This window comes from Ylistrum balloti, unplaced genomic scaffold (genome assembly GCF_031769215.1).
Source record: "Ylistrum balloti isolate Yb309-2 unplaced genomic scaffold, AGI_CSIRO_Ybal_v1 Utg370010, whole genome shotgun sequence".
Classification (NCBI taxonomy): Eukaryota; Metazoa; Mollusca; class Bivalvia; order Pectinida; family Pectinidae; genus Ylistrum; species Ylistrum balloti.
Genome location: NW_026782083.1, coordinates 1663802 through 1690036, shown reverse-complemented (window position 1 = coordinate 1690036; position 26235 = coordinate 1663802). Strand labels below are relative to the sequence as shown.

Genomic DNA, 26235 nt, shown 5'->3' with positions numbered 1-26235 from the left:
CTCCGTCCTGATGATTTCGTCTTCCATGGTAATGAACATGTTACCCCTATTTTGAGAAAAGAGCACCTTGTGCACGATATTTAAAAACTCATTCTGCGAGATTTTTCTATCTGTAATAAAGGAATTCTCTCCAATAATATACGGCTCCAAATGTTTCATCATTTTAATGTATCTTTTTTTTATCGACCCCCGGACCTCTGTAACACTGGTCATATGCTCAGAGACATTCCCACTGGTCAAGCTACATATCAGAATCACATACTTCACCCCCTAGGAAAACACAAGTTCTTGAGTCTAGGAGATATGTTGCGATGATCCTGGATCATCCCGGCTTAAACTCCCTACATGAAATATATCAGAGGTGATTGTTTTATTTCAATGTCCCGACTTAGGATCGAACCTGTGACCTCTTGTTTACCAAACTAATGTTCACCTGAATGAGCCAAAAGGGATTCTCTCTGAATTGTAAATTGCAGCTACTATTTACCACGGTTAAAGTATCGGAAGAAGAAACATCACAGTCTTAGCGAGAGGTACGGAGGTATGGAGATAACATTTATTATATCTCCAAGGTATCAATATTGGCTTACGATTTCTATCTTTAGTCCGTCCATGATGTCGTATTCACCCTTCATTGTCATATTAAATAGGGACGATTCGATAGTAAAATGGGGGAAAGGGTAAACCACATCATCCACTGTACTGTACACTGTACTTAGTATGGAATACACCTTATAAGTAACAGGTTGACATATCTAAGAATAAATGTAACCTCTCAAGGTCAACGGAACAGGTCATTCTATTCGGGCTCTACAGCAACTCGATCTTTGTAGTTACAATACGGACCGTACTGAAGTTAGGACAAGACTGCATTGTTATACATACACCTATGTGTATATACATAAACATCAATACACACACATTCGCGCATAGCAGGCATAATTACCACTATCAGTACAACGTTTATCGAAAATAGGTTCGGCATAGGTTTGGGGTTAGCAATTTAAAATATAATTTCTTCTTGACACAAAGTTGCTGAGGTAACAACGCGGTTCCAAACCTTTGTGTAAATCTTTGAAAAACTTTAGCAAGGCACAGACGAGCTGCTGTCCACCAGATCTTAAACACTGACTGAGTCAATTCCACTCGGCTTATTGTCTGTTCCTCAATACCGACTTGTAGTCGTTTTATTTGGTTCGAATGTGATAACAAGTTGCTGGAATTCCTCTGATTCAGTACTCCTTTATCACTATCAAATGAACACTAGGAGAGTGATAAATAACGCTGTAAGTCCAACGTTCCACTGTAAGGCGGGAGCACCTGAAGCTATTTCCCTACATATTCCACAACAATCAGACTTATATGTCTCGCACCAGCTGGCGGAATGGTTCTTAGAATTGGAACACAGCGATGGTAGTCTGTCTCCATATAAACATTCTGAAATATACAATATTTATATAGTATTAAAACATGTTTTTTTTCTAATTTTTCATAACTGCATTTCATTTCAGACATGCCACAAGAACATAATACACGAGGGCATCATATAAGTATACACGGATCCTTGTGTATCAGTCTACAGATGTTCTTTTTCTTCATGCTCTTGTCTTGAGTGTTATGATTTTATTTTCCCTATTGTGAATTTTCGATGTCTGGACAGCAGATAGATGTCGCAGTTGGCTCGATATTCAAGGGCCTGTTCCCAAAATCAGGATTTTCGTGCAAGAAGTCGTCAACTGACGGATAAATTCCTAGCACATGGTTTCAAATGATGCATATTGGTGAAAATTATGGGGGAGTTATAGTCGTCATAGTGATCTCACTGAGACACATTATATTTCTTTGTCCTATGTGAAACTGGGCGTGTTTGATGCCCGTTAGTCTGTCTGTTGGTTCCGTCGTATGTACGTTTGTCTCATTTGAGAACACAACATTACTTACTTGGATAGACCAAGAATTACATGGCGGATGTCGTCGATGTAAAAGATACTTACTCCTTTGACCTTTTCAGGAGCCATCGTGTAAATTTTTCGTTTGTTCATATTTTGTCTTAATCGAATTTGAGTTTGGATTATGATAATGTTGACATGTTGTTATTTTCTTGTTTTTACCAAATTTCTCCCTCCTAGGAAATCCATCTCCTATGATTTATCTTCGTTTCACAAAAATGTTGCAAGAGTGAAAAAATCTGAATCTGTAATTTTCAATACTTCAGATAAAGTAAGTAACACGGACACAGGGCTTGACAATCAGGTTATGCATGCCTACCTGGATATTCATTCTGTCGTAACTTGAAACAGCTGTGACAACAGAAGGATTCAATGATACTGTCGTAACAAAGATGGGGGCCATTGGTGTGAACAAAGTCCTCACAAGACTTGTCGTTGATGTCAGCCTTGTCGCTACACGATGTACGTATTGTTGGCGGTTCCGGTTTTTGTTGCGGCGTCACCGTGAAGGTTGGTGTCGGTGTTGTCGTGATTTTCTCACCGACTTTACACGTGCCACAACAATCGGACTCTATGTTGCTCTCAGTATTTATCATGTTACAATGCCAAGCTTGGCATCCCTTCACACGATCTCCATACTCACATCCTGAGAGAGAATAATACAGTTCGGAGGATTTTATTTAAAGTCTTGTTTTTCATGCGTTTATACGACAGTTATACGTGAATTTTCATACTTTCATTAACATTGTTTTGACATTGTTAACCTTTGATAATCAAAACATCTCCTGTAGTTACCTGGTGATAGTTCAGTAATAAATTACGTTCATGATACTTTTTATTAATATGAATTACTGATTTGGTAATTTGATAATGAGTGCAGGTTATCTTTCTTAATTTACATTTTACGAATTAATATTAAACACGGTAGTTGTCCGTGCTAATAATTTACTGTTTTACGACATAATTAATTATTACGGTTATCATGTATCATATTCTAATTGAAACATAGACAATACGACATTTTGCATATTAATTATGTTACATAATAATTGATAATAAGCATAGCATACTTAAAACGGTGAGTAAGCGTCTTTAAGCGATAAGATGACATGTTTTTATGCCTAATTAACTACATACCTTTCCTCCAAGTGTAATATTTGCCACATGAACCACAACAGCGCGCTCGCACTTTCTCCTGGTAACAGTAAGCAGGTACTTCGTTCACCAATTCATCACAAGTTTTCGATATAAAAGCAATCCCAGGCTGGTCACCAAGTAGACATGTTCCTGTTGTAAACCAAATATTTTTTAAAATCCACTATCAAAAGTTACACATCAGTAATGACGTCATTTATCAATGAGGTTGTCATTTAAAATTACCTTCATAAGCTCATTCTTTTTCTATTACTTATATGATAAACAACTATACATATCGTGATACCTGTTGTATACTGCCTTAATACGATGACGCCTATCTGATATGTTGTATATATCGTTAATCTACTTCCTAATTAAATCTATGAATCAGACATGATACATTTGTATTTATGGGTTTTTAATTGACTAGGTTCACCCGAACGTTATAACTCAAATATGCCATCTCCAAATTACCTTGGTTTTCTGGAGCGTGTGGCGATAAAACGCACTCTCCAGCAGAGCACCACTGAAAATACAAGGATATTCTGTACGTACAATATAACAAAAGTGACTCATTAACAACATTTATATCATATCTGCTCTACACTAACAATAGGTAATTAATCTTACAACTGTAACGACAGAAATATTCCATTCTTTTTCCGTTTCAATGGCGAAATGGATAGCAAATTTTACTTTCACCTACATGATGTGTTTCGAAAACTCCTATTGCTTGGTAAAAGGTATGGGACACCTGTTTTCCTCTGTAGGACGCCGTTTACCTCTACAGGCGGCCTTTTCCCTCTACAGGAGGCCTTTTTACTTCTACAGAACACATTTTCCCTCTATAGGACGACTTTTAACTCTGTGGGACGCATATTTACCTCTACAAGACACCTTTTTACCTCTACAGGACGCCTATTTTCCTCTAGAGGACGCCGTTTCCCTCTACAGGAGGCATTCGTCCTCAACAGGATGCCTGTTTACCTCTACAGAACACCTTTTCCCTCTACAGGACGCCTTTTTACCTCTACAGAACACCTTTTCCCTCTACAGGACGCCTTTTTACTTCTGTGGGATGCATATTTACCTCTACAAGACACCTTTTTACCACTATAGGACAATTTTTTTACCCCTTCAGGACATCTTTTCCCTCTACAGGACGTCTTTTTATCTCTGTAGAACGACTGTTTACCTCTGTAGACATATTTTTATCTCTACAGGACACCTTTTTACCTCTGTATAAACTTTTTTTACCCCTACAGGACGTCTTTTTACCTCTACAGGACGTCTTTTTATTTCTGTAGGACAACTGCTTACCTCTACAAGACACTTTTTTACCTCTACAGGACACCTTTTTATCACTACAGGACATCTTTTCAACCCCATCAGGACATCTTTTCCCTCTACAGGACGTCTTTTTATCTCTGTATACACTTTTTTTTACCCCTACAGGACCCCTTTTTACCTCTACAGGACACCTTTTCCCTCTACAGGACATCTTTTCCCTCTACAGGACACCTTTACCCTCTACAGGACATCTTTTTACCTATACAGGACACCTTTTCCCTCTACAGGACACCTTTTCCCTCTACAGGACATCTTTTCCCTCTACAGGACACCTTTTCCCTCTACAGGACACATTTTCCCTCTACAGGACATCTTTTTACCTATACAGGACACCTTTTCCCTCTACAGGACACATTTACCCTCTACAGGGCACCTTTTACTCACCTTTTTATTCCCACATGATGTACCTCTAGCCGCGAAGTGTAGTACACAGTCACTATCAGTGGCTGGGTCTCTACAATACATTGCTGTGCATATTGTGCTGGCATTACCAAACTCATAGCCCTAAAATGCAATTAATATAACTAGTTTTAATTTATGTAATTAATCAACGTATTTTCATTTATTTTGAATTTCATCGTTCAACAAAACTCATTAATTACACGCAATATAAATGTGTTAATGAAATTTCAAATAGAACATTTTCATTTATTTTTGTTGACTATTTAGTAAAATTTAATTTCATTCTTATTAGTCATTCATACTTTATGTTCTAGTGAGACTGATTCATCATCATTTCAATTATATTTAGATATGAGAATACACTTCCCACATGCCGTAACGTTTATGATTTGAAAACTACAAATTTAGATATTAGAATACACTTCCCACATGCCGTAACTTTTATGATTACAAATCTGTTGCGGGACGTTTTTAATGATAAATTTATTACACAAACTAAAACAAAGTTAATTAGTGTGGTACGTGAGTAATTATAACAGTGAATGTGATTTAAGGCTTTTGGCTGAATAACTATACAACTTATTAGAATTGTAGTATATTGTGTTTCTTAAATATACTGGTGTGGCTCTGCTTTTCCCATGCGCTAAATCTTCACTCTTTATGTTATTATGAGTAAGTCATAATATATTTGCTGTTTTAAACTACGGTACAAATTACACAAATTGTTAGCGTGAATATCAAATTTATCAAGAGATGATTGCAAGAGTAGATTGACCTTAAAGTCGATACTTTGTCACAATAAGATATATTCAAAAGTAATGTTATACGAAGCAATATTACTGTTAGATTACTATATAACATTGTAGATACATGTAAGCCTGGTGACGAAGTGGTACTACACTTTCCACATAAGCGAACGGAGTACAATACCACATCAAACATGTAAGGGTACAGAGTCACATGTCATGATGTTTCCCCGGGTATCACTGGCCCAGTTATAGGCGACACCTCGCGCGCTCCCGCCCAGGTCAACAGATGTGATTGATATAAGCCGATGGCTTGGTCGCAATTGTTCTCAGATAGGAACAAATAAAGTGTTATAGTTATTTTATATAAATGAAAATCGTCGTTATGTGGTGTTAATTGGTTATATAAGTATTCAGTTTACGACTAATTGGTGCCAAAAAATTATTCTTTACTTACTCGACAGAGATAGGAAGTTGGTCCCCAAATTAACCGGCACTGCTCATCAGGGTTGAAGAGTTGTCCCGGCACCTCTGTGGATTCCACACCAACGTCTTCATAACTGTCGGACAGACAGCTGTATCCCATTCTAGAAATGCACATTAGTAATGCAACATTATGTATATTGTGGTTGTATACTGACATACAAAGTACCATTAGCGAATCATAACTATCTTGAAATCTTATAAAACAACAGATGTAGCATTTCATGGCTAATTCTGTACAGATCCCTCACATTTCTGAGATTTTGAGAATTTTTTTTTGTCCTGACATTTTGCTTCAGGAAATGCTTATGACTACATTTTTTTTCTACTTCAGTAAAATGGAATGATGTATTCATATTAACAACATGTTTATTCTAATTACGTTTTGATAAAGAAAGCAAAAACCGAGAGTTAAGCAAAAGCAATATATTTACTCAATCGATCCTGATTTTAACCGATTGGTAGAAATTGGATTATCTTTGAAATTTGCTCGTTTCTTCAAACCACATTAACCTTAGTTAAAATCTTTCAGTCTATTACCTTGTCAAGTTGTTGATAAACTCCCGGAAGTAGTCGACTGTGCACGACGAGAACTTCCATTGGTTGAGTCGCTTCTCGGGCGGGATTGGACCGTAACCAGACGAGGCCATGATGTAACGGTTCGAGGAAGTGCAGCTGTTGTCTTCACCGTCATGTAACGCTCCAAGACTGAAAAAAAAATTAATTTGACTTGATGAATGAAATAAGAGAATAAAAAAATCATATCTATAATTAATGATGTATAAAACTTGTGTTTTACCGGAAGTAAGGCATAACTCAACATGAAATAAATTCCAGCTTAATATCATAGACCTTTGCGTTTTAAAATATATTGTTAACAATAGTTAAAGTTTTTTCCAAAAATTAAGCATCGCCAGATATGACCTTGGCCTTCTGTAGAGTTATTTTTCTGTGGATAACAGTTTGTGTTGGCGTAGCTAACGTCGGGATTCTGTTTTAAGCGTTAACAATTACAAGGTTTTTTCCGTTGCTAGGTTCAACAAAATTTTGCATGAATTACCACCAAAAATAAAATAAAGTCCTCGAAACAATAGGAAAGAGACGTACCTATGTCCGAGCTCGTGGGAAGCGGTACCGATGTTCTGTAAGCCTCCATGGTCCTCCACTACTGACACACTGTCACCGTTAGGTCGACACATGGACCCGATAAAGGCTAAGCCTGTGGTGAACATCACCATATATCATCAACACAGACAAATCATAGAAAATAAAGGTTAATGCTTTGGTTTAAATAAATGCAATATTGATAAATAAATTAAATGCTGTAGTAAACCGTCGTGAAGCAGCAATATACATGTTTATGGTATGGAGGTTTGTTGTCTACAGTATTTGAGCTCTTCAGTGAACTGATGAAGTCAGAAGGTTTCAGTACAATTGGTAAACACTTGAACTGACAGGAAATTGTAATATTTTTCTTACTTTTTCTATTATTTCTTGTTTACATCACATTTCGTTAGTTTACAAACTGTGAAGGACAGAAGGACCAAGTGGTTAAGTATCATTTCGCTCACCGTGTTTGATCGACTACAGATTTAATTTATCAATATTATTTTACATAATTACTGTATGATACTAATAGACTTGTAAAATCATACGTTTTCGTTGGGCTCAGTTTCCGGGGTTCAAAAAAAAACTATTTCGTGAATGCGTGCATTCGTGCATAAACATGGCTCAATAGATTTACTGACACTAATTTTAACAGTACATGGACATACGAATTCATGGAACAATAGTATCCGCAAAACCAATGAAAATAAATCTCCACAAAAATGAATTATTTATAACGTATACCAATATTGTCATGGTCATTACTAGCAAATCAATGAAGCTTATTTACCTGCAGTGTGTAGCAGCTTGGTGTTTTCATTTGAAGAGTAAAGATCAACGCTATAAGAAACAGGTATATAATTAGATTATAATTCATATATTCATATCATGCTGTCTCAATTAAGTAATATTCCTACGTCTTATTCTTAAATGAAATTGATAAATCCTTTAACTTCCTCAATAAATTATTTGATTTATTAACATTTGAACATTCTTTCATTAAGTTTATTCATCACATGTTTATTCTTAAGATGATTTAATTTCGCTCCGTTTGATTACTGAATGTTATACCTACCCTGTAAACAGCATGGCGTGATCATGAGGAGGTAAACCTTTGGTGTTTCGAACCCAGAACCTAAAATCTTTCAAAGCGTCGTCAGCATTTACATAGTCCCTTGGTTTGGCCGTTTCCCTTCTGATCTCTATCCACGGATATGTATCTGGTTTCTGATTTATAAAAATATACCATCTTAAAGATTATACAAAATATAATCGTCTGAATAGCACCTTTAAATACATATTTAGTTAAGATACAGTACCTAGTTTCACATCAATTATCTTCATACCAAGGCGATTAAACCCTTTTTCTGTCGATAAAAGATAATTGGAATAACTAGATAAGGAATGACAAGGTAAGGAAATAACATTATTATTCTTATAACGCTTAGTGAAATCATACAAGAAAATAGTAAATTTGTAATTTCCTTACTGTTTTGTTAAATTAACGGTTTCATATAAGCTTTTCAACAAAACAATAAAATATCCTTCTTTGCAGACATCATATACTGACCTCCATTTCAAATATGTATATACTATATTTGATATTAACGGATATTTAATTTCACTATCTTCAGAGATATCAAAGATCAAATATCATTTGCATTTGCATTTGAACAGTCCATCAAAATTACAGGAAATGTCTGGTATTCCAGCTGTAGATATATATATATAATACGATAAACTTACATCGGTAACAATAAATCCTGCTATACTGATGGCAAATTTCAGATCCGCACTTATAATTCCTTTATATCGTAGGTCTATCTGTTAAATAAAACACGAGGTTATCATATTTCAGATCCGCACTTATAATCCCTTTATATCGTAGGTCAATCTGTTAAATAAAACATGAGGTTATCATATTTCAGATCCGCATTTATAATCCCTTTATATCGTAGGTCTATCTGTTAAATAAAACACGAGGTTATCATATTTCAGATCCGCATTTATAATCCCTTTATATCGTAGATCTATCTGTTAAATAAAACACACGAGGTTATCATATTTCAGATCCACACTTATAATCCCTTTATATCGTAAGTCTATCTGTTAAATAAAGCACACGAGGTTATCATATTTAAGATCCACACTTATGATCCCTTTATATCGTAGGTCTATCTGTTAAATAAAGCACACGAGGTTATCATATTTCAGATCCGCATTTATAATCCCTTTATATCGTAGGTCAATCTGTTAAATAAAACATGAGGTTATCATATTTCAGATCCGCACTTATAATTCCTTTATATCGTAGATCTATCTGTTAAATAAAACACACGAGGTTATCATATTTAAGATCCACACTTATAATCCCTTTATATCGTAAGTCTATCTGTTAAATAAAACACACGAGGTTATCATATTTCAGATCCACACTCATAATCCATTTATATCGTAAGTCTATCTGTTAAATAAAACACACGAGGTTATCATATTTAAGATCCACACTTATGATCCCTTTATATCGTAGGTCTATCTGTTAAATAAAACACACGAGGTTATCATATTTCAGATCCACACTTATAATTGCTTTATATCGTAAGTCTATCTATTAAATAAAACACACGAGGTTATCTTATTTCAGATCCGCACTTATAATCCCTTTATATCGTAGATCTATCTGTTAAATAAAACACGAGGTTATCATATTTCAGATCCGCACTTATAATCCCTTTATATCGTAAGTCTATCTATTAAATAAAACACACGAGGTTATCATATTTCAGATCCGCACTTATAATCCCTTTATATCGTAGGTCTATCTGTTAAATAAAACACACGAGGTTATCATATTTCAGATCCGCACTTATAATTCCTTTATATCGTAGGTCTATCTGTTAAATAAAACACGAGGTTATCATATTTCTTGAATCATAAATGACGTGATGTATGGTATTTTTCTTCTCATAATTTACAAACATGTAATTTCGTTGAAGATTGTACAAAATAAATACATATTAATTAAAAGTGCGTTGCATTAGAACCCAAAAATAAGTTTCAGAATGGTCATACGATAAAGTATATTGACAAAGGTTAATCAAAATGATTGCTGCTAGATCATACTACTGATAGTTCATATGAGTTCAGTGCTGGTTGGTGAGAAGTATTTTTTATATCAATGTTTTTGGTAATTACAATACATTCATTATATATATAAATAACTTTTAATCATTACATATGATATGATAGCTTTTTAAATTTTATAAGAATAGATAGTTTAGAATTATTAACTTTTCATTTGATTTCTTACCTCATTGACGAAATGTGAAAAGTATCGCCGGAGGTTGTTTTTGACATTCTGGTCCTTATTGTTGTCATCATAGCCTAGGTCTCTTTTATACCAGCTGTAAGAATAGAAAATTACATACAATGGGCCAGATCTAACCAAGGCTATCAACAGTGACATCAAAAGTTGATGACGTTGGAAGAATTTCCTTTGTAGTTGCAAAATTTCATTCAAAATAAAATTTAGTATTATCGGCTTATCATAATAAACTTTTGAGGTAAGAAATATCGAATAAACTTTCTTTTTTTAGTTACTGTGATACATAAATACTGATAACTTACAGTTAAAATATGCTAAAAATGAATATTAGACAATCTATAAATAGGAATTAAATTTTTTTAAAATATACTATTACCAATGTCTTTTGTCTATTAAATAGTATGTGTGCATATGTGATATATTCAAACATTCAAAAAGGGATGAGAGAGAGAGAGAGAGAGAGAGAGAGAGAGAGAGAGAGAGAGGCAAATAATGTTTACAAGAATCAATACCAGCGTTTCACATCTTTAACCACAAAGGCAACACATAAATATCCTATTCCTTTAAAGCCATGTCATGGTGTATTTGTGGTGGCGCTCTGTAAACTTCACGTGTGATGTGAAAAGAAATGCCGCAATCATGGAGGATTTAGCACTCGTAAAATTCTTGTGTGTAAGTTTTAAATGTTACATTCTCTTTCTCGCACTGACATGAACAAACTATTAAATTAGCAGTCATCTTAGATTAAATGAAACTGTAGTCTATTAGACCAAGTCTTGCTATAGTACGTACTCCTGATATATCTGGTAATCTACGACTACCAAAAGATCAACTGTGTACAGGCGTGGACCCACACCTCTTCTGGACCGATTGTCTGCTGGCTGTCGAGTTGTTGACAGAAAATCTTTCTGGAGTATGTTTGTAGGTAGGTCAGCAGCTAAAACAAAAGACCAGTTAAAATGGAATATTTCCCATTGCACATTGTCTCTAACGTCAGCATTATTTGCATGTGTATTTTATCATTATGGTAGGCCTAACGTGATAGAAAACACCTGAATTATTTGTAATTATTCCGGATTAAAATATGACCATGGTTCGCATGGCGTATTCACAAATGTTACAACTGAATTTCATTGATCATGTTAATTTTCGGTGTCGTAATATTTCTGTTACATGACAATAAGAAGAAACATCAAGAAAATACCAACATTGCAACATAATCATAATTCAAACTCAAAAATTCGATAAAAATTAGATAAAATATGAACAAAAGAAAGATTTACACGGAGACTCCTGAAAAAAGTACAAGGATAACAAGACCAGATGTTCTGGAAGAGTAACGTCTTCTGCTTCATCGACGACACCTGCCATGTAAACCTTGGTCAATCCAAGTAAGTAATGTCACATTCTCAAATGAGAACAAGGTATCCAACAACGGAACCAAGAGGCAAAAACGAACGAGCATCAAACACGTCCAGCTTCATTTCACAAAAAGAATAGAATGTCTCGTTTAGCAAACGGAAGGCCTTATCAAATCTGTTTTTCTTTTGTTTCCATGCATGATTAATATGGATATATAGGATTGAACTTTGAGATGCATGCAAATGCATTTAAATCAACTGAAATACCAATTTCCTAAATTTCATTAAAATGATTAATGAATCTGACAACATTTAGATGTAAAGGGTTCATTTGAGCATAAATCAGTGTAACTCGTAACATATAATATATGTGAACAAGATCAGAGAGGTCAAATTTGTAATTTAGATATTAGATCTCTCATCTTATTGAATAAATATTGATTCTTTCTTTTTGGGTATCTACTACTGTTATATTGTATCATACTTCTCACCTAGTGTAAAAAAAAATAACAAAAAAAAAATACATATTTTCGTAATTGGGATTTATAGTCAATTTTTGTATATTCTACAAGACATAATATTTTGTGTTCTCAGAGAAATATTTTCAACGTAATAATGAAAACGTTTGTAGGATTCAGCATAAGTTTGTATATTTTTTCTATGAAATATTTCTTAACATAATCAATATACTTACGTAGATGTCGATAGTCATGGCTTACGAGCAGGTCTCTTGGTTTTTGAGTGACACGGTATACAGTTTTACTGACGACCTTTGATGTTGCAGGTGGATTTGTTATTATTTCATCTACAGATAAAGAATATTGTAAATCGGCGGCTGTGTATGTACCCGTCTGAAAATAAAATGATGATACATATATATAAAAAAATGTGTGGCACTTTTATAAAGCTACTGTTGATATGCGATTAAAATCATTAAAAAAATCATTTAAAAAAGTCATTTTAAGTGAAATGTGTAACACAAAAATTTGCCAAAAATGAGGAAATGACTGAATTGTGTTTTATGCATTTCCTTTACATCATCTTGCCTTTATGTAATCTGAAATTAAAATCTGAGTGTGATAACAAATATTACTTAGTCATTGATCATTACAATTAATATTTGATATTTACAATTTACATATAAATATTACTAAACAGAATCAGCCGTTTATTGCAGACAGTTTTCATTTATGAATATTATCTTGTCTGAAGTTAAATAATCATGACATAAAAGAAAGATGGTTGCTTATGAATTATTCAATTTCCTATTACATACATTTGCTCTATTTCTGTTAAGTATGCTTATTTATTTTAAGAGTTAGGACTCTAAGTAAATAAACGCCACTCACTCAAATCATTAACAGCAATATCAATCACTATTTCTCGTCTAGAACAATCAATTCATCAATACAGTGAAAAAAGAGGACATCGAAACTCCGATATGAAATTACCTAGAACCTCCTTTACCATACCGTAAATTGATGAGAAAGAACTACATTTGTATTTCAAAATTTGTTTTACATTAAATTGAAATAAAACTGAAAACGAGGAAGTTTACTAGAAGTATCGTCATGTCAAGCTATTGAACAAAGTTTTCGACACATTTCTGATCTTTTTATATGTGAAATAAACAAACCTGAAACATTTCGTAAATTATTCACAATAGGGATCTTTACCATACGGAGATGTTCACTGACTGAGAATATTTTGTAAATGTCTCTCCTGAAACAGGTGAAACCCTTTACCATTTTGATTTTAAACCTTACCCAACTTCATTTTGTAATTAATTTCTTGACTGAGTAATTAAAAATAAGCTGTAAGAAAGATGTGTTCTGCCCCTTTACTTGTCCACGAACAAGTAAGGAACTTGTCAGTGCCGCCTATTCAATCATAAAAATGAAAATGTTATAAGAGATGAAACTAATTGGTTACTGTGGAAGACTTACTATTTCCAGTGTTTTGAGTCCGTTATCCTTGTAACATGTGAGTGCTATTGATGCTTCGGTCTCCAAATTTTGGTAGAATTCTACATCCTGTTGCAAGAAACACAAATAAAACAGTGAAAAATACGTATCAAAAATAATCAGATAGAATATGACATAGATAATAAGCATCCTTGAAATCGAATATCAAATGCCCTTTAGCCGATAAATAACACTACAGTGAAATGAGATATGAATTTCACTGACAGGCATTATAATCATATAAAATGTTAAATAGACAATGAAACGTCGAGCAAGTTAACTTAAATGTTTTAATATATGTATAAATATATATATAAATAGTGCCTTCTGCACGTCTTCCAATATCATGCGCAACTGTAACCAAAAGGTTAACTACGCTTCACATTTTTAAATGGTATGTATTTTACTTCATACTTTATATAAAGAAACAGTACACGAAAACTTAGGTTTTGTGACATGAACATGTCATCATAATGCGGATACCATCTGCAGTCTTAATGAAACCACAATTTATTACGAGAATATTACAAAACATGCATTGTGAGAAATTCACTATCCTTACAATAATTACTTTCATAACAAAAGAGGAAAAATGGTTAGTAGCATGCAGAAATTCTTCCAAAATTATTTAATCTGGTGAAAACTTTTTTTATATTGTTTGATATTAAGGGTAATTATAAAAAAACGTACAGTTTTGAGAATGTGTTTTGATGAGAACATTGTAGTTAGATTGCTTGATTAACAAAAGTATGAGATTTTTAATAGTTCCACATAATCCCGTACTGAATACAAAGTGATGTTATGGATATTGAACAGATATGTCGATATCTAATATGTATTCTAATGAGGTTATAGGATATTCAGGAAGTACCATTCAAAAAACCTAATTCGACAAAATACCGACATGTAAACAGAATCGGAAGTTAAACAAAAAATTATGAGACTATGACAAAATAAGAACAAAAGAAATATTTACGAGGATATAGGTGCAAGGTTAAAAGACGAGGTCTATTGGAAGGGAGAGTGTCTTCTGCTTTATCAACGACACCTGCCATATAAGTATTGGTCAATCCAAGTTAAAAACAATCTGTTATGCTCCCAAATGAGACTGAGGTAAACAACAACGTAACAACAGGCGTATTAATGAGCAGCAAACACGCCTACCTTCATATCGTACAAAGAAATAAAATATTTTTCAATGATATCTTTATGACGACGGTAAAATTCCCACATCCTCTTCATTTACTTGGCTATCTCGAAACCCTTTTCTATGACTTAAATATTTGCCGACATCTTGCATAAAATCATGATTTGGGGAACAGACCCTAAAATATCGAATCATCTGCGACATGAAAACACCACGTGGTGGGGTCGTAGGAATGTAACCATCAAGATATGGAAAATTCACACGCGTGAGGTTGAAAGCATTACGTTTATCATACAGCTTGGTGGACGGCTGTCCATGTTGACTTCATTGATCTTCATTTCCATTTCTGGTAAGTATATACCATGGACATAGATATATTGTAGGTAAATAAATAGCTTGTTATTAAAAGACAAGACGTCATCAACATGAGATCATCAAGTCGACCAAGAGATGGACAAAGATTGTTCCAATGTCAATACCAATTGTCTGTAGGATCCTACCACCGAATTCGACGAATGTCAACTAGAAATTCGATTTTTGTATTGATTTCGTCCTCCCTATACAAGTATATCGTATCTTATTTGGACGTAGTTTTACAACATACGCTTCATCATAGTTCACAACCACATATTTGTAACACCGTTCACCTTTCTTGGGGAAGAGAGCGTTCATAATAAGAGAGCAGTTTGTAATAGGCTATGGTGGTGTACAGGTAGGAAAAATGCGCTTACAGAAGAAATGATTTTAATAGGATTCAACACTAGTCATTTATCTCGTGACGAGACGTATACATATCGTGCTTTACAAATTACCATGTTATTTGATAATTTATATTCACGACAAGAAGAAAATATTTTCGAATAACTGTACCATGAAATGATACAAGTTAGAATTTTATGTTGAATTTAGTGTTTGAATATTTGCAATATGTTAGATACTATAATAATAAAAAAAAAATAAAAAAACTACATCCACTTATGTGATCTTTAGACTTAAGAACTGCCTTCTACACTGCGTCTCTTTAATGTGTTAATTATCAAAAGTCTGACAATTATGGATACCTCACAACCTAGCCTGATGGCATAGGCGGTGACTTTGAAGTAACGTTAGTGACCCGTTCCTCAGTATGAGAAACATTAATGTCATTATCTCGTCACAGATGACTTGTCTTTCCATAGCAATGTTTTGTTATTACGATTTTATTTTACGTCTTAACAATTCTTATATTCACTGTTACCGTTTCGGTTTGAATTAAATCATGCCAAGTAAAAGAAGCAAGGATTTATGTATATAAGAGCAAACCACGTATTATCAAGAGGTCCAACGGGCCTTCAGCGCTCACCTGGTATATATACCAGTCAAATACCATGACTCTCGGACTTTAAGTTCCTGAATGATTTTTAAAAATTGACCTCTGTTACCTTGAACATACGTCAAGGTCATTTATTTTTCCAAACTTTGTCGGGCTTCATTCTAGGAACATACCAGCCAAATATCATTACTCCAGGCCTTTAATTTCATGAGTAGAAGTTGTTTAAAGATTTTAACAAAACTGACCCCTGTGACCTTGAATATAGGTCAAGGTCATTTCTTTTCGCAAACTTTGTCACGCTTCATCCTAGGAACATGCCTTCGGGCCAAGTGACCTCATGAAACCAACAAACTGATTTCCATAGTTACCAACAACAGTTGTACAGTTTTTTTTAACTATTGTGTTACCAACAACAACTGACTTCAACACTTAGGTAATTGTGTTACCAACAACAACTAGATTCCGCAGTATAACAAGTAAGCAACAACAATTTTAATAGATGGTCATGAAGAGTCAGGGTTACCTTAATGTTTGATGATTAGATTACAATTATAGACTTATTAACTATGCGCAAATTAAGCTTACGAATTATGGTGACTAATAATGTCCATTTCCATTTGCCGACAATTATAAAAAAAAAGATGCAACTCAATTCGATAAATTTTGACGTCGCTCATAACCTTGGGATTATTATACATATTACGAAAGACTTTTTCATGAAATTATTCAAAGGCACTCAAGTAGCACCTTTCAATACATGTTTAAAATGAGTAAAATTAGTAGGGCAAAATGATTGTTATATTTTTGTACCTTAAACAATGTTGTGAAATTCGTCATGGTAATAATAAATCATTAACACAAGCTTAGTAATACTCGTTGTTGAAATCTCAATTACAAATTTTAATACTTACAAAAACTAAACATTTTAATAACGATGCAAAAAACAAAAGGCGTGAGGTTTCCCTATACGTCTTAATAAAAGGGACATCTGCATTGTGTTTAACATATACTAAGGAACTGCTGGATCACGTTGCTGTAGTTCAGGAGTGACTGATCAAGTGACGTTGAGTGACAGTGCAGGGGCGAATAAATCGCCCCAGGTTAAAAATTAAAGACCCACAACCAATTAATTAAATGTGCAATTAACTTTTCCTTATATTTGATTTGAATTGATTTCCATAATATGCTATTGTTTTATATCTTTGAAAATCTGTTAAGAATTTTTCGTGGTGTCATATGGCATGTATTGTATCTATCATTGCGATATGATGTTTGCAGATATTTCCTTACACGTGCTTGTCATAACATGTCAATCCAACGGGGCTGTGAAAAGTCTTTGTTAAAACATTCTGCTATCACGTGATATAATATTTCCTTTATCGTAACTCAGTTTCAATTTTGATATATACCCCTCGAAATTTTATTTACCTCTAGATTTTTTTTCAGTATATCTACCGCAGTTTATAGTTTTGAATGTAAAAATATTTGTCTTATATACACGTCAAAAGAAAGCAAAATGTGTGAGTGATGGTGTTGAATGGCCTGCAGAAATGTGAATATTGTATCTTTTTTTAACTAAATGAATGTTTCCAATGTTTCATTTCCAAGACATTGTGTAATAAAAGTATCAAAATGGGATGACTGGCAGGGCTGTGCCTTACGAATCAAGGTGAATTATATACATTCAGAAATATTTTCGTTACTATGATAAAATGAAATTTCAATCTACACCCTTATCAATTATCACACTAGGTTATGTATAAGATTATTTAAAGCTAATTAAATCAATTATTCAAATGATATGGGAGAAACCAGTGACAGGGTATTGGGAAATTATGAATCAGAATTTATTGATTTCTTGAAATTCAAGGAATTGTTTCTTTTTTGATTAAGCCTACTCTGTAATCGATTATACATTGTCAATTAACGTTGTGCCTTATAGTAATTATAAAACATGACAAAGTAACATTGGCTTATTTTTTTCTTTGTAGTAACACTGGATAAATAGAATTTCCGGATGAAAGTCTTTATAACTGCACTGGATGAAAAACATGTGTATAGTAATACTGCGACTGTAGTCTTTATAGGTAACTGGAATAATGATCTTTATAGTTACACTGGTTAAAAATTCTTTATAGTTACACTGGTTAAAAATTCTTTATAGTTACACTGGTTAAAAATTCTTTATAGTTACACTGGTTAAAAATTCTTTATAGTTACACTGGTTAAAAATTCTTTATAGTTACACTGGGTATATTTTCTTTATAGTTACACTGGTTAAAAATTCTTTATAGTTACACTGGTTAAAAATTCTTTATAGTTACACTGGTTAAAAATTCTTTATAGTTACACTGGGTATATTTTCTTTATAGTTACACTGGGTATATTTTCTTTATAGTTACACTGGGTATATTTTCTTTATAGTTACGCTGGGTATATTTTCTTTATAATTACACTGAATCAATGCTCTATGGTAACAGGAAACATTTAAATGGCCATTTTCTGAAAAATAAGGAACACATTCCAGATAATTACGCACAGTAGATTAACCGTGCAAATCAGACATATAAAAGTATATATTTTCATAAACTACACACCACATGCAATTCTAATACACAATAGAGCATTGTCTAAATACATGTTTACTCTGTATTAAACACTGTTAAAAACCATGGTTACCACATTTAAAAAAAAACTGAAAATAGCAAAATATTGTGATTTTTGAGTGAAAATCTCACCAAGTAAGACAGAAATTTGAAGTATGACACATATCAAAAATTTATCACTACATACATGAGAGCAAAATGATTTATGTTTCAGGAAAATGCAACTCGGAAATTTTTCACAACATTACTTCGTGTCTAGACATCAGAATTTGGCTGCCAGTAAAGCTAGCTTTTTCTGTATATGTGCACTTTCGTATAATGGCCAAAATAGTAATCTCAAACTAGGTACATTTTTTTTTCCTTTTTTTTTTTTTTTTTTGTTAAGTCCAAATATCCAACATCATCATGAATATACCAAATTTTGCCCCCCTTTTTATTTTTTCTACATGCATTTACATAGAGGTTCTCTACTGTACAAAAAAAAATCACCCATGGCCACACCAAGAAACTGTGTACTGCTACCTATATAGTTACACTGGGTAAACGATCTTTGCAGTTTGACATTGTAAACATTCTTCATAGTAACACTGGGTTCTGTAGTCTTTATAGATACGCTTGATAAATAATTTGTATAGTTATACTTGGAAATAGTTTTTACGCTTACACTTGGTAAATATTCTTTTAGTTACAATTCGTATATATTCTTTACTTCATCATTCTGCAGTTATTGGTAAGATTGTACGCGAAGACTATGTGAGTGTTCACTATAAACCAAAATCTTCACTCAACTTCTTTATTTCTATTTTTGGTACTATCAAACCAAGCTTACAGCCTTATAATACTGATCATTCGCATAGTGGGATTAATGCTATGCGTATTTTGACGAAATCCAAAGAGTTTTGAACGTGCTACCATAAAATATTACTTATATAGGAACACATTACTTTCCTACTATGTACAACTACCATAACCTAATTCTCAACCTAAGAAGCCTCATTTAAGAGGTGTTTCATGAATTGTACGTCTAAATTCAAGAAGAAATGTGCTAGGGTTGAAATCATGAATGATTATATTTATTCTGTTTGATAATATGTTAAATCCTGCAACAGAAAACAAACTGTGTCCTTCTCATGACTATAATCTATTTAATTATGAGACTGAATTCATCGAAGAGCTAATCAAATGAGGGTACAAATACCTTGGCCAAGTCCTTCAGCTTCTATCCTATTTATAAATTGATGATGGTGTGTCTTTAACTAAAAGAATTTGACCACGTTCATCGTATATGCACTTCTGAATTGGAAATCACGGACTACAACAGGATATTCTATAAAGTCCTACCTCGATCTTAACCAATAAGAACACCTTTCCTGTTAGTAATTCAAAGGACATCAAGTGTGGGTTTATACAAACAAATCCCTACTAAAACAAAACGGTAAGCAGTTTTCTCATTCCGTTTCGGAGGCCTCGTTAAAGCCATAATTCCATATATTACTGCCAAATTCAAGTCTAAAATTAATGTTGTATGTCCTTTCTGTGTGTTTAAGAGAACATATATGTTCGTGATCTGTAAATTACAATCTGCAATTACAATTTGTGTAAAAACAATATTAATGTTATTTCATCGTCATATATAATACATATTTCTTATTATGTCTTTCTATGTTTACATAAGAATACTGATTAAATAAGTATCAAAGGGTGATCCTCGTCAATTCCATTTTAAAGAACTAAACACTTCGTTAACATGTTTCCATTCTGACAGTTACAAACGATTTGTGTCGTATGGTATTAGACTGATGTTGGCCAAGTTTGCCGGCACTTCTCATTTCATAACATAAAGGGACATTACTCCGTTTAGCTTACCATGGCCCAATGTTATATTACCTAGTAAACTATAATGACGAAATATGAATCCCAGTGGTGTAATAGACTTATATTTCAGTGAAGTGATAACTTTATATTCCAATGAACTCAAACATCTAGGTAATTTGTATTGTTTACATTCAGCCTATTTTAAGGCATGTCATTTTAATGACTTGTTTGTAACCATAAAAAAGCAAATCATTTGATTTATTTATACCTCACACAACGGTCAAACATGTGCTGATTAATTCATCGTGAAATGTTTCATGTATAAAAACTATTAAATGTCTGAGAACGTGGGCATGTGTAACGCAAAGCTGTAGTCGACAAACATCAGAATTATCACTACAATAAGCGTACAGTCAATTAAAATCCAATTAGTGATAACAGACAGGTGATAAAGGATGCACCACCATATTTCTACAGCCCTTAATGTCAACATGCGTGGACATTTATTTCCACTCGCACCAAGCAAATACGTTTGTGACATGGGGTCAAATATACATATACAAAATGGATAAACAGTGCTTAGTTTCATTAACACATCCCATTATAAAAAGGTGCATCATCAAAGTATTAACAAGTATGTACAACAATACAAGTCTACAAATAACCATAATGAATATTTTAAAAAAAATATCTTTCCGAAAAAATTATAATTTCTATATGCTATATCTACAAATGTACAATTCTCAAGTAAAAATAGATAAATATATAAAATATTTTGCTATCAAACAAAGACATAGAATTGCATACAAGACGGACTTAATTTGATGACAAATACCAGCCCATCTTCAAATTTTAAAGCAATGCCACAATTTCACATCCGGTCGTGTGACAACTGCATTAGCTGCAAAGTTATGCCGGGAGATATTTATTGATATTCTTACGATGTCATCCATTTCTGAAGGAACACCTACCTATATCGTTAGTCCTCAATATGGTGTGAAATCCTGTATAGGGCTTGAGAACATCTTTTTTGTATTTTTAGTTTGGATTTTTTTTATATCAATACAATTTAATCTTAATTATTCTAAAATTCTTCAATTGTTGATATGTAACACTATAGCTGCTGTAAATGTATTGTTAGATTGGAGAGGGATAAAAAAGAGTCAATGGTAAATCAGAGAACAATATCATGTCGTATGATGGTATGCTTATTCAACCTTCTCTGGTGGTTTAGCTTTGGTTTCGATCAGATAACCATTTAAGATTATACTGAGATACAAGCATGTGTTATATGAAAGGACACGGAGTTAAATCATATCATAGATCACATTATACCAAATATATCAGAAACAGTACATCCGCTACAAAGTAGTATGATTTGGCCATTACACGACTGACCAGGAAAGTGCCAGTATATTTTAAAAAGAACTGTATTTCTAACCAAAAGTGAACTATTTTGTTATTATTATTAAATATAAAAAGGAGAAATAAGAGAAGCACATCATATAAATGAACATGCAGTTTGTGTCCGAATTAAATCTGGGTCGTATTTAAGTGTCAAATTAGTGGTTGTGGGTCGCCACTTGTACTTGCAAGGAGTGACGTCATAAAATTATCAGGAAAATACCGATATGTAAACAGAATCATTATGCAAATAAAACATTAGTAAAATTAACGAATGAAATATTTACACGGATACTCCTGAAACAGTAGAAGAAGGTATGGTGTTCTGGAAGAGTAAGTGTCTTCTGCTTCATCGGCGACACTCATATTTTGAAACTTGGTCGATTCAATTAAACCAGGTAAAAATTCTCAATTATATCACTATGACCACCTTTACACTTCTCCATATCTTTTTTTAAATCTCCATCTTCTAAAACCCCGTGTGTTATGAGTTTGCCTGTCGATTGACGAATATTATGATATTGGCAATAGACCCATGAATATCGTATCGACTGCGACATGTAAACACCATGGGCTGGTGATGTTGCTATCTATAAATGGAAATTTAAATTATAACGATTTCACACAGCTTGTTGCAAATATGTCAATGTTGGTTTCGTTGTAAAAAAATGAGATAACGGGGTATGTAGAAAAGTCTGTCCCCCGCCCAGTTAAATGGTTATTAACTCATTTGAACAGAAATGAGAGCGTTGATTTTTAAAGAACTCCATCATAAGCATATGTTCTGTTTACAGTGTTATTGATATATACGCATGTGTATAAGACAATTTAGGTATTTGCACTATACAAGCTATAGCCTACTTATTTGATCGAAGTAAAACAAGTTTTGAAGAAACCTTATCTGTAGTAATTTGGGACCTTATGTATGATTCAATAACAAGTTGTGTTTAGAGTAAGGGAAGTTTACGAATATTAGAAAATATGTAGTAATTGTGTAGGGCAATAAACCACAGAAAATAACAGAATGGGCTCCGTTTCACATTAATCATATTCTTAATTTCTAGAGAATGCGTGGCTGGGTTTATTTATCCAACAGCTGATTTTTATCTTACATAAGGAATGATGGAAGTTGTATGAAACATCCGCGAATATTTCATTTTAAAGCTAGTATGCTGAAGACTTTTCTAAAAATTCAACACAGTATTACAAAAGCTCTTCTTTCCTGACCTATGTGCATCGAGAAAAGATGACTGAGCACCTGTTCCGATTTTACTGTCAGTTTGACACCTGCAATTAATCAACGTAACGTATTTCATTGTCTTCTTTATGAATTTTAATTGAACCAAAGAAATGACAGTTTAACAGTAACTCTTGTGATATGTCAAGTGTAAACTAGAGTCTGGTTTAAGCTGTACAGATAAAAACTGTTTTTAAAGATAAATGTTGAATTAAAGAGAAACAATATACAGTTCTCAGTCACCTTGTTGATTTTTATTCAAAAAATTACTCTGATTATGCAACACGCTCAGTCTATATCAGCCCTTTTCCTTTTTTATATATATGCATTATCATTCATATTCCTTTATAACCAATGTTGTGAATATTCTACTTTTCTCATTTAACTTGAAATGTTGATTTGTATAGTTTGCTATCAGTGTTAACACGTTAATTTTGTTTCATCTGATATTATCGTCGCTTTTGCTTTCTCTTTTCAAGATGTTTGTTATGAATGTTAATTATAACTGTCTTAACTGTTAGAATTTTATCAATATTTACTTGGATATTTCAATATTATCCGGTTCTACTTTAATTTCAGTTCTAGATGGTATTGAAAAATGACATTCACTAGGTTTTTTTTATATAATCATGTTATTGAAAGGTGTTATTCGCTTATGTGTTTTTTTGTACAAACTTTAATTCAATTTTATCATTTGTAGAGTTTAATATATATAATTTTCTATGTTTATTTCAATATTAGTATTTCTTCGTTATATTTACTCAAATGTTATAAATATAACTTATTAAACCCTAATAATTTTATCATAATATTAGTTAGATATACAACATATTCAAACAGACATTAAGGCGACTGTAAGCCAACTTTCTTTCACATGAAACTTACATTCGCGAATTTCATGGTCAAATCGAAAGCGTGAAAATTAATCACAGCTAATTAAAAATTGTCAAGTATTTAATTGTTAACAATTGTTGTTTTTTAACAATGAATCTTTATATTTCGTGCAGGTCATTCTGAATCTACGTGCACAGTACATAGAATGTTTCGTAAATCAACATGGTTTAACTCATTATCGATGACAATCTATTCCCTTGAGTGTTCGAATCTGAGGAGCTCGTGTTTGGTAATTCTTTGACTGCGTCACTTTTATACGAAACCATGCTTTTCAATAATTGGGATTGGCCTTTATATTGCAATCTAAGCAAAACATGAGACATCTAAATAAGATTACGGAATTTTTCCAAAGAGTATAAGCCAAAAATTTCTTTTTCTTCTTTATGATTCTACAGGCTGATTACTAATTCTGTCCTATAAATTCAGAGTATAGTACAAATTTCCTACGGCAGTTATCACAATCGTACAATGTATAATGTACATCAAATTCAAGATTTTGACGTGTTTTTGGCAAATCTTATTGTTTTAGCCAGCCCAAAGATTTAAAAATTTATGTCCATGGTATTACTAACAAGTACTAGGAGGACGAAACTGTTTTATCATTAGTATAGAATGGTGTTATTCTCCTATCTTTTGTACTATCTTCTAATTGGAATAAATATATATATATGTATATTTTTATTATCGCTTTTTATTTAATCCAAGGAACTCTAATTGACGATTATGACAATTCCTATCAACAAACGGTTGCCTCTTACGTAATAATGCGTCATGGATGAAATGAATCATACTTTCTCTTCTCTATCAAAAAAGATTTCCATAATAGTTCTTGATTTTATTTATTTATTTTTTTTTTTTTGTTTTGTTTTGTTTTTTTTTTTTTTTTTTTTTTGTTTGTTTGTTTATTTATGCTCTCAGTTTTGCTTCGAGTTCTATACGACGCGCCCAAGAAATGGTTCATATGGATTCAAGGCTCGAAAGTAATTAGTATGAAATATCGAAGTATTGTCCAAAGAAACCCTATCCCTAACCTTAGGCTCACATAAAACATTACATCAGTGATATAAAACAGGAAACATCATATATGTAACGGCATCATCGTTCTCCTAAGACTTCTTTCTGATGCTGTTTGTGAAACTAGATAAAGGGAAAAAAGATATTTTGATAATGGAATTTAAAAAGACGATATCTCTCCACGAATATTCACACGAAATAAAAAATAGCAGAAAATTAATTAATTAAAGGAGTCCTTACTAACAAAAGAGCGAACATTTCTTAATCGCGGAATATCTTTTTTTTAGAAAATGTTTGGGATTCAATTCATAGTATTTAAACAGAAACAACAGAAGTAATACAATAACGCTGCAGTAGGAATTCGACTCTATAAAACACTTAAAACACTAAATATGTAAATATGTCGATGAAGAGAGAAAAATCAGTAACATATTGTTTCATTTCCACAATTTTTTTGAAAAAGAAAATTATGGTGATTTCCAATTTAAGAATTTCGTAAAGCAACTTTCATCCTCAATAATCGTAGTTATTTTTATACATATTAAATTGTGTAAACATTTATTTTATTTTTAAAGCATTTTGGAATTAAATTATATCAATGTCAATTTTTTACATCCTTGTCATATATTTGTTGAAGTAATTTGACACAGCTTATATGCATCTTTCAATAAAACTATAAAAAGTGACCTTAGATTTACAAATGTAAAAAACTGTGACATCTTTAAGTGCATCTTTTTATGCTAATTTTGACAATACCAGATAATATAAAACACAAACTACGAGTTATCTCCCTAATTTCCAATGACAGATTTTCGAGAGGACAGCGCTTCTAAAAATTCAAGCGATGACTTAAAATATATTTCTATTTAGTTGATGTGATGGTTCTGAACTAATGACAATTTATTTTGTGTTTTTTTTCTTTCGAAACACATAAGATAATCTCACGTTTGATCTAGAAAATTTCGGGTTGTGAAAAACCAGC

General features: G+C 32.8%; 1 protein-coding gene across 1 annotated transcript in view; it reads right to left on the bottom strand.

The window, feature by feature from the left end:
• Positions 1-1252: 1252 nt before the first annotated feature.
• Positions 1253-26235, bottom strand: part of LOC132548348 (uncharacterized) — a 47248-nt gene continuing 22265 nt past the window's right edge. Inside the window, exons 3-17 of the mRNA XM_060212204.1 lie at positions 13807-13893; positions 12555-12711; positions 11292-11436; positions 10485-10578; positions 8921-8998; positions 8250-8401; positions 7965-8014; positions 7175-7286; positions 6608-6775; positions 6042-6171; positions 4821-4940; positions 3561-3612; positions 3087-3236; positions 2269-2595; positions 1253-1437 (exon numbers count right to left, since the gene is read on the bottom strand). Coding sequence (XP_060068187.1) covers positions 1253-1437; positions 2269-2595; positions 3087-3236; positions 3561-3612; positions 4821-4940; positions 6042-6171; positions 6608-6775; positions 7175-7286; positions 7965-8014; positions 8250-8401; positions 8921-8998; positions 10485-10578; positions 11292-11436; positions 12555-12711; positions 13807-13893 — 2007 coding nt within the window. The remainder of the gene's footprint in view (positions 1438-2268; positions 2596-3086; positions 3237-3560; positions 3613-4820; positions 4941-6041; positions 6172-6607; positions 6776-7174; positions 7287-7964; positions 8015-8249; positions 8402-8920; positions 8999-10484; positions 10579-11291; positions 11437-12554; positions 12712-13806; positions 13894-26235) is intronic.